General features: G+C 43.3%; 1 protein-coding gene across 2 annotated transcripts; it reads left to right on the top strand.

The window, feature by feature from the left end:
* Positions 1-491: 491 nt before the first annotated feature.
* On the top strand, positions 492-5,871 carry LOC136491471 (polyamine oxidase 3-like). Of its 2 annotated transcripts, XM_066487782.1 has the most exons (11): positions 492-674; positions 1,006-1,331; positions 3,297-3,409; positions 3,536-3,624; positions 3,796-3,909; positions 3,981-4,068; positions 4,162-4,247; positions 4,337-4,439; positions 4,527-4,624; positions 4,733-5,162; positions 5,264-5,871. In XM_066487782.1, exons 2-11 carry the CDS (start codon positions 1,319-1,321, stop codon positions 5,579-5,581), a joined length of 1,452 nt encoding a protein of 483 aa, XP_066343879.1. In that variant the 5' UTR covers positions 492-674; positions 1,006-1,318; the 3' UTR covers positions 5,582-5,871. The 2 variants fall into 2 exon arrangements, with proteins under 2 accessions (XP_066343879.1, XP_066343878.1); XM_066487781.1 differs by having other exon boundaries at positions 4,337-4,624.
* The last annotated feature ends 3,100 nt before the right edge of the window (positions 5,872-8,971 follow it).

Here is an 8,971-nt window from a genome sequence, read left to right as displayed (position 1 = left end):
GAATCATGCATCCTTCTAGAAACTAGTATGCTTCTTATTTTTTTATACATATATACTCCTTTTGGCAGAACGGACATTCGTCCTGTTCGCTGGTTTATAAGCCATATTTTTTTAGGCAACAAACAATATTTTTCTCTAACTATTCGTCATGTTCGCTTGCTTATAAGCCATATTTTTTAGGCAACAAACAATATTTTTCTCTAACTATAAATTAGTCAATAATACTTTTAATCATAGCTTATCGGCCGAGCGAAAATGACAATTGTTGGGAAGAGGGAGAAAAAAAAATATCGCCTCACTCCTGACATGTGGTCAGCAACACTCGTCCAGCTACATCGCGCATCAGCGCCGTCCAAACGCGATCAAACGCTCACGAAACCACGCGTTTGGTGGGGTCGGCGCGGCTCTGACACCCCGGCTGGCGGGTAAGGTGACCTGGTGGTGCACGGTACCCTCCTCGCCGTCCAACGAAGCTATAAATTCCACCCAAACGCCGCACCACACCGCCCCTGACCATCAGCATTCACCAACGCAACGCGCAAAGCTCCCCCAAACGGCAGGAGACAGCAGCAGGCCGGAGGGCGACTCCTCCCTTGACGCACCCACCGGGATCCTTCCCGACTTCCTGTGCCAAGGAAAATCTCCAGTTCTTCGGCCCCGGCCAAGTTTTTGAGGTGGGTTTCATGTTTTTTTTTTCTTCCATGAATGAATTCGCGTGATTTCAGCCTGGTTTGCGGGGAGACCTGAAAGGACGGGCTCTTTTTTTTTTGACTCTGCCTCCCTGGATTGCTTGGCTTGCGGGGTGGGATTCCGTGTCGGTTTCCCCCGGTTGCCTGGCGATTTTTGGAATTATTATCATCTCTGGCCAGATTGCGTCAGAGGAGCGAACTTGTGGCTATTCCCCCTCCCGTAGTGCCGCAAATCCTCCGATTTCTGTCGCAGTACAGACGGAAATATCAATTTTTTTTGTGACGAATTAATAGTTTGATTTCCCTGATTCTGCAGTGTTGCTTGCCCCGCCGGAGTTTTCCTCTACCCCGCAGTCGAATTGGGTAAGAAGTTGATGGGATCGGGGGGACACTGGAAGGTTGTGTGAGATCGCGAAGGGGACCGTGAATTCCTTAGAGGGCTGCGGCGATTCGGCTGCACGGCTGTATGAACTGTTTCGTGAACCTGGGACTCAACTCGAACTCGAACCACTACGTCGCCTGCCTCCTCGTCTTCCTGCTGCATTTCTCCCCCCAGCTGTTAAATCCATCCAATTCTAATTCAAATTAAAGTAGCAATTGTGAAGGAGAAGAAGAACAGAGCGGCACAGATGGCGAACAACAGTAAGTCCTGCTTATTCTCCGTGAGCTCTTTCAGTTTCGGCCTTATAGTTGGCAGATCGGATTTTGTTCCAATTTGAAAACATATCTTAAATCGATGTGAATTGTTAAAGCTACTCAGGTGTAGAAGAATCGATTGGATGACTTGGGATCCTCTAGTATTTGTTTTCTCACATGATACGTTATTGGGTTGTTGATTAGGTATTATTTGGTGGATCTGACACCACTTAGTGGCAAAATTGATTTTTCCCAACTTAAACTTTGGGTTTCTTATGGTTGTTGGGAGGCACGCATGGGCTCGATGAATGGGCCATGAACCATGAAGTCCCATATGCATTTGTCGGTGGAAGGAAGAAAAAAAAAAGAAAACTAGACTAACTCTTCCGGCTGGTCTAAAACTTGCTGAAACTGGCTGGAAAACACTGTTCCGGCTGAATTGTTGTGAGAGAAAAATACTGTTCCGGCTGAAAAAAAGAAGCCGAACAAGCCAAATATGGGGTAAGCCGAACAGGGGCGACCACTTGGAAGCTTCTCGGATTTGACCCCATGTGAATTTGTGGACTCCTGTGCCTCATTTTATTAGTACTGGGGACTTTCATTCACTGATATTCTCACAAGCCCACCACTGTAGCACGACGAGGAAAAATCAACATATACTGATTTCTACAAGACCTGACTACCGAAAAGTATATGCTGTCAAGTGCTATGTTCGTGTCAAGTGCTTCATTCCATGCATGTGCGATCCGCATCGTTGTCATGCTCACGAACACGGGTAGACAAATGTATCATAATATTGGCTAGTGGATGTACCTGTCTACTCGTTCACTATATACCAATGCTGCAATTTGCATGTATTTGTTAACGTTCTCGGTATATAATGCTTTTGCTTTTGTCATTGTCACACATTCATGGGTATTTGGGTCTTAGTGTGTCTCATTGTGCCTGCTAGCATTAGGCGACAGATGCTTGGTGACCAATGAAGTTGGGCTTCTTTTTTTAGTGTTCTGAAGCATATCTGATAGAGGGCTTTGCTAAAGAGGTTTCTTCCAGGATCCTACAGAGTACCAGTGGAACCAAGGCAAACATTGGCCACGAGACATTCCTATAGTTTGGTGCCCATCTTGTCCAAACATAATCTACAAAAGAGTGTACCAATCACTAATGACCTTGTGTCATGTCCATGCTCTGCCACTTAGAAAAAGATAAATAAAATGTTGTTCCCACCCTTGCGATCTTCTGAAAACCCCTTAATGTTTATGCTATAAAATTGTTGAAGGAGTCAAGAGTGATCTGTCTTGTGCCAGAGCATCGGCAATTAAAACGGACCAAGAACACTACACAGGCCCAAATTTAGTTGTTGAGAGGATAATGGAAAATCTTAAACTGTCCTGTCTTACCTCACCATCATTGTTCTGAGACAGGGGAACATGCCTCACTACTAACCCTCCATGGTGGAGGGAGGTAGAGGAGGGTTGATGTGAGAAGAACAGGCGATATCGGCATTTTCACAACTTGGTAGGCTTCTTTATGTTACTTCTGTATGAACTGGTCTTTTATCATTTGGAGGTACTCCGCTCTTGGGAGCAAAATATCAGTCTTATGCTAAACCCCTCCAGATTAGCAACCACACAATTGCATCAAAATTTGCAGAAGATTAAATTTGAACAGGTTTTGTATGTCATCCAAACACTATAGCAGTAACGGACATGAGAATGTTTCAGGAGGTTTCTTTTATGGATATAGTTAAAAAAGCAGGAACCATCCACCTTTATTTCCTCCTTATCTCTGTGTCCAAATTGTGATACTGCTGGAATAATAAATTTGATTAGAAATGCCTTTGAAACTTACCTTTCCTTCTCAATATGGTCAATACAACTAAACTTGTTCTTCTGAACACATTTTGTACTTAAACGTTTTATTTCCTGTGTTACATGTACTGAGATAAAATGCATTTTGTCTTCATGTCAGGCTCATACGGTGAAAATGCTAGGAGAAAGCCACACACACCATCAGCTATTGTTATTGGTGGTGGGTTTGCAGGTCTTGCTGCTGCTGATGCGCTCAGAAATGCATCATTCCAGGTAATTTTCAGTGCTATTTTTTGGTCATGTTCACGTGTTGGTGGTGCAATGTTACGACCCGTATTTCTTTGACGAAGATGAGAAGACTCTTTTGTGATGCATTTCAATTGTTGTGGCACATTCCAGGTTATTCTTCTGGAATCCCGCGATAGGATTGGTGGCAGAGTTCACACTGACTATTCTTTTGGGTTTCCAGTTGATTTGGGAGCATCTTGGTGAGTTCCATTCTTTTTAACTTTCACCATGTGCCTAAAAGTAGTTTATCTTGAAGGAATAAAGGGCAGACTTTATTCCTTCAAGATAAACTACTTTTGGGCACCCAAAAGTAGTTTATCTTGAAGGAATGTCATGAAATATTTTTTTTCATCATTTTTATTCATCATCAGGCTTCATGGTGTCTGTGAAGAAAATCCCTTGGCACCAATAATTGGAAGGCTTGGGCTTCCACTGTACCGCACAAGTGGAGATGATTCTGTGCTGTTTGATCATGATCTGGAGAGGTAAAATTTTGCATTAGACTGAATTGTACTTTGAGAGATGATGGGAGCTAACTTGTTCTATTGCCTTCCAGTTATGCACTCTATGACACTAATGGACGTCAAGTACCACAAGAGTTGGTAGAAAAGATTGGGAAGGTGTTTGAGACCATACTGGAAGAGGTAATTCCCTCCTTTCAATTAGTGGTGTGTCGGTGCCTGTTGATTTTAGGTAGTTTCCATTATTTGATTTATTCATAATACTTATGTGCACAGACTGGCAAATTGAGGGAAGAAACAAATGAAGATATGTCTATTGCAAAAGCCATTGCAATTGTCATGGATAGAAATCCACACTTGAGGTTTGTACTAATCTACTTTCTGCCTTTGTGCACTGGTTAGCACAAACAAACCAGTCATTTTAACTGGGTTTTCCATGTGTTCACTACAGGCAAGAAGGGATTGCTCATGAAGTTCTTCAGTGGTATTTGTGCCGTATGGAGGGTTGGTTTGCCACCGACGCAGATTCAATTTCACTACAGGGCTGGGATAAGGTATGTTTTTTGCTTAGTAGCTGGCCGGTATACTTGCGCATTATGAAAATACTGTGCCTTATGCATGATGATGTGGATGGGATGCAGGAGGTGCTGCTTCCAGGTGGCCATGGCCTCATGGTTCGTGGATATCGTCCGGTTATAAATACTCTTGCAAAAGGCTTAGATATACGCCTCAACCATAAGTATGCATATCTATCCTTTTCTTATTAATTGGGTAATCAATAGTTGTAGTTTCGCTTTCATCAGCCATTCATTCATTACTGATCCTTTTTATTTTCTTTGTTCTTCAGGGTTGTGGAAATTGTTCGCCACAGGAACAGGGTAGAGGTTACTGTAAGCAGTGGCAAAACATTTGTTGCAGATGCTGCAGTGGTCGCTGTTCCGTTGGGTGTCCTGAAAGCAAAAACGATTAAATTTGAGCCGAGGCTGCCAGAGTGGAAAGAAGAAGCAATTAGAGAACTTACGGTTGGAGTTGAGAACAAAATTGTTCTTCACTTCAGCCAGGTTTTCTGGCCTAACGTGGAGTTCCTTGGCGTCGTTTCCTCTAACACATATGGATGCAGCTATTTCCTCAACCTTCATAAGGCAACAGGCCACCCTGTCCTTGTTTACATGCCTGCTGGCCGCCTTGCTCGTGACATCGAGAAGATGTCTGATGAGGCTGCTGCCCAGTTTGCCTTTTCTCAGTTGAAGAAGATCCTTCCCAATGCAGCTGAACCGGTTAGTTTGTTGACAATACCTTCAACTACAGTAATAAAAGAATCCTGCTATAGAACATTTCTTTGCTTACAACCTATGGTGGCCAAAATTTATTGTTGCAGATAAATTACCTGGTGTCACACTGGGGCTCGGATGAGAACTCACTTGGTTCCTACACGTTCGATGGAGTGAACAAACCCCGTGACCTCTACGAGAAGCTGCGCATCCCCGTGGACAACCTGTTCTTCGCGGGAGAGGCCACGAGTCTCAAGTACACCGGCACGGTGCACGGGGCCTTCTCCACTGGTGTCATGGCAGCCGAGGAGTGCAAGATGCGGGTTCTGGAGCGGTTCAGGGAGCTGGACATGCTGGAGATGTGCCACCCTGCCATGGGCGAAGACAGCCCTGTCTCTGTCCCGCTGCTCATCTCTCGGCTCTAAGCAGATGAGCAGTTGTCTTTGTCTATGGGTTCGGCACCTGAGAGTACGCTGGGACGTCCCACTGATTGCCGCAGGGAAGCAGGCAGTACAGGGAGAAAGAAACTCCCCTTGCCTCTCCTCGGCATGAGGCATGTGCTGGCATTACTCGTGGCGTGCCATATTATTGAACTTGTGTGTGTGGGAACCCTTATGTATATTGTGGGTCTGTTAGACTGTGTGTGTTCAGGTAACACGTACCGTATGTATGATGAACACTTGTAATAATAATATACATATATGTAACTTGACTATTTCGAGTATTGAGTGATTGTGATAACACCTCAGCCGCTTACAGTCGTCCGAGCGCACAGGCCAGCGTCTGTCTGTCGGGAGCAGGTTGGTGTCCGTCAAAACTCCCGGTCCGCGCGGGCCACGCAATCAGCCTGCAATATAACCAGGTCCCAAACTGTTTCTTTTTGCAATTTAGTCTTTTTTTCTAATATTATAAAGTTATATGTGAACCATTGGGAAAAAGAATTGCAAAAATGAATCCTAGGGTCGGTGGCTATGATCCTTGGCGTCTAGGTTATCTATTATCTTCTATATATATACACTATAAAGGAACAACCAAAAGAAAGTTAGGTACACCAATTGTGAGATAGTTCAACCTTTGTATACCACACTTTGTACCTACGAATACAGTAACATTAAAATCAAAGGCTCACAATCCGTTTTAACTCAATTCAAGGATCCTCGTTCTTTGTATCATCCCTTGCAATGGGATTAAGTGGAGATGATGTAGATAGGTTGTATTAAGATATTGAAAGTTAGTGGGATGATATAGATATTAATGGAGATGACGTGGATAGTTCGTTGGGATGATATGGATGCCTTGCATGTTGAGATAGACAGATAGACGTGTAGCGGCGGGGGGTGGGGGGGGGTGGGGGTTGCTGTGGGGATTGCGAAGAATTTGAAATTGGATTAAGTGGAGATGATGCAAATTTTTTAGATAATGGAAACAAAAGTTCCGCTTCATCATCCCTCTAGGAGGAAGAATCGGACCCATTATTACAAACTCACACTAAAGCGAAAAACCAGAGAACCACTCCTAATGTCCAACATGATAAATGAACCAGACATGAGAAGCAAACAAAAACATGGCACTAGACTCGAAAAGCTTGCATGCCTCCACAATAGATGTTTTGTGCTCATCCAAGCGCTATACTTGAGTCTAGAATCGGAGCCAATATCCCCTGGAAAAGTACCTGTAGAAAAAGTTTGTTTTGACATTTGTTAAAAATAAAATCATTTCTTGCGAGTCAAATTGCCCAACATAAGCCCGATGCTCCTATAAATACAAGCAAGTTGTGCTTGCGCTGCCCCATTTTGACCAACCTCCAAGCAAGTGGAACACGATTGTTGGCGGGGCAATACCAAACACCCAATAAACCGCATGCCAGAGAAAACGAGCATAATGACAATCGAAGAAAAGATGTTTGTATGGTTTCAAGCTTATTACAGAAACAACAAAGTTTACTACCATTTTGTTTACACCAAAATTTGGAAGAAGAGTCGCAGGGACTCGAAATCTCCCAAGATCATGTCATCAAGGAATCAATTGCGTGTAGATCGAAACCAGCTGATTCGAATGCAACACTGGAATCGGCTTTCTTCAGGTAGCGCCAGCAGATAACGACAAAGGCTACGATCGGCGCCGGGACAAAGCATGTTGGACTCTACAAAAAGGGAAAGATTAGAGTCCAAGTTATCTTAAATTAGGAATGTTTTCTCTAGGGCCAAAGATTGTGATGAGTCGTGCTTAGATAGGAGTCATACATAGGTCCCGGGTATAAATATCAAACCCCGGTTATTGTAAAAAAATACATAATCAATCAAATATAAGTTACTTATTTTTTTCGGCTCCGGATACCCTTTAGGAGTAGGAATAGAGTAGATCTCGGTGAGTTCTTCAGCAAGTACGGCTGCATCGATCCGGTCGACCTCCACCGCGACCCTCTGGTATAAGCTAGTTATCGACTCTTGTCTAGTTCAAGTACTGCTGCATCGATCCGGTCGACCTCCACTGCTCGAACTAGATTAAGGTCAAGTTATCGGCTCTATCTAAGGGTGACGTTCCTTAAGATAGATTCATTAAGTTATCGATATTGCTTATTGCTTCTATTATTTATTTAATTACAACAATATCACTTCGCCCGATTGGGATTGATCTAGATCGGCCTTATATCTTGTTTAACCCATTGTTTGTTAATTTAAACTGATCTAATCTGCACTATAAACGATGAGTTATGTTTTATCGACTGTTTTATATCAATCTTGATCATGCATAGCGTGCGGTTAAGGCATGTCTGATCTTGAGTAGATCTATGGACTAGCGAAAATTGTTCCATGGCCCGTTATCACGGCCTGTGTGATTTTGCCTCACACCCCACTGTTAGAACTTAGCACCGTAGAGTGGGGATCGCTATTTGGTAGATCTGTTCTTGAGAGGGCATGACCTTAACTGTGTGCTATGACTGAATCGGCTGTTTTGACCGATATCGAGCGCTTTTACGAATAGTTCACATCACGAGATCGGTGAAGTAAGGATATGTTGAAAGATGTGTTAGCCCCATGATCTTATTATTGCATTACGACCTGCATGATTCTGCCTCATGCCCTACTGATATTAGTAATAAGTTAGGGTTGTCGAGTCTATTGTTGTTTCTATGGTCTGCATGATTCTGCCTCATGCCCCACTGGTCATAGCGATAGATAAGATCTAATATGTTTATTAGATTTATCTTTATTAAATGGTTGAATGACGATGAGCTATTTCTTTTATAAAAGAGGTTTGGTTACTCGCAGTCATTGGCTTAGCATAGTTTAATCATTGTTGACATCTTTTTGCCATTGACCGATATTTGTCCAAATAATGATATTCATTCTGAACGATAACCGATTCTTCTTACATAACCCCATGAGCTTTAATTGATTTATTCTTATGAATATACTAGAATCGACTATTTAGTCGATCTCCTTTTATATCGGCTCTCAGAGCCACATATTTGGGATTGTCTGGCAACACTGGCACGTTCCGCCCTAAATTACTGATAAACTTTCTCTCCTTATCAATTGTAGAGTTGCTCAAGATCGACCATCCCTGTGCTGAAGCTAGGCGGATCTCTAGCTCCATCGAGCGGATCCTTCCGGCTTGCTCGTGTGCCCTCGGCACGGGACGAAAATTCTGTGTCGACACACGTTTCTGGCACGCCCGGTGGGACCCCACAATCATCATGGCGGTTCACAGCAACAACGACATCCTTATGGTATATTATGAAGATCTACCTGATGGAGATAAAGATGTCATCAGCAAAGCTATAGAAGAATTTTAGAACAAATGCTTGTTGT

Source organism: Miscanthus floridulus, chromosome 11, assembly GCF_019320115.1.
Source record: "Miscanthus floridulus cultivar M001 chromosome 11, ASM1932011v1, whole genome shotgun sequence".
Lineage (NCBI taxonomy): Eukaryota > Viridiplantae > Streptophyta > Magnoliopsida > Poales > Poaceae > Miscanthus > Miscanthus floridulus.
This window is presented reverse-complemented; position numbering and strand designations above follow the sequence as displayed.

What these genes read in the sequence shown, in the direction of transcription:
- LOC136491471 (XM_066487781.1), top strand. An exon ending in TCAGAAATGCATCATTCCAG is followed by an intron (nt 3,410 to 3,535) that starts GTAATTTTCAGT and finishes GGCACATTCCAG; the next exon opens with GTTATTCTTCTGGAATCCCG. An exon ending in GATAGAAATCCACACTTGAG is followed by an intron (nt 4,248 to 4,336) that starts GTTTGTACTAAT and finishes TGTTCACTACAG; the next exon opens with GCAAGAAGGGATTGCTCATG.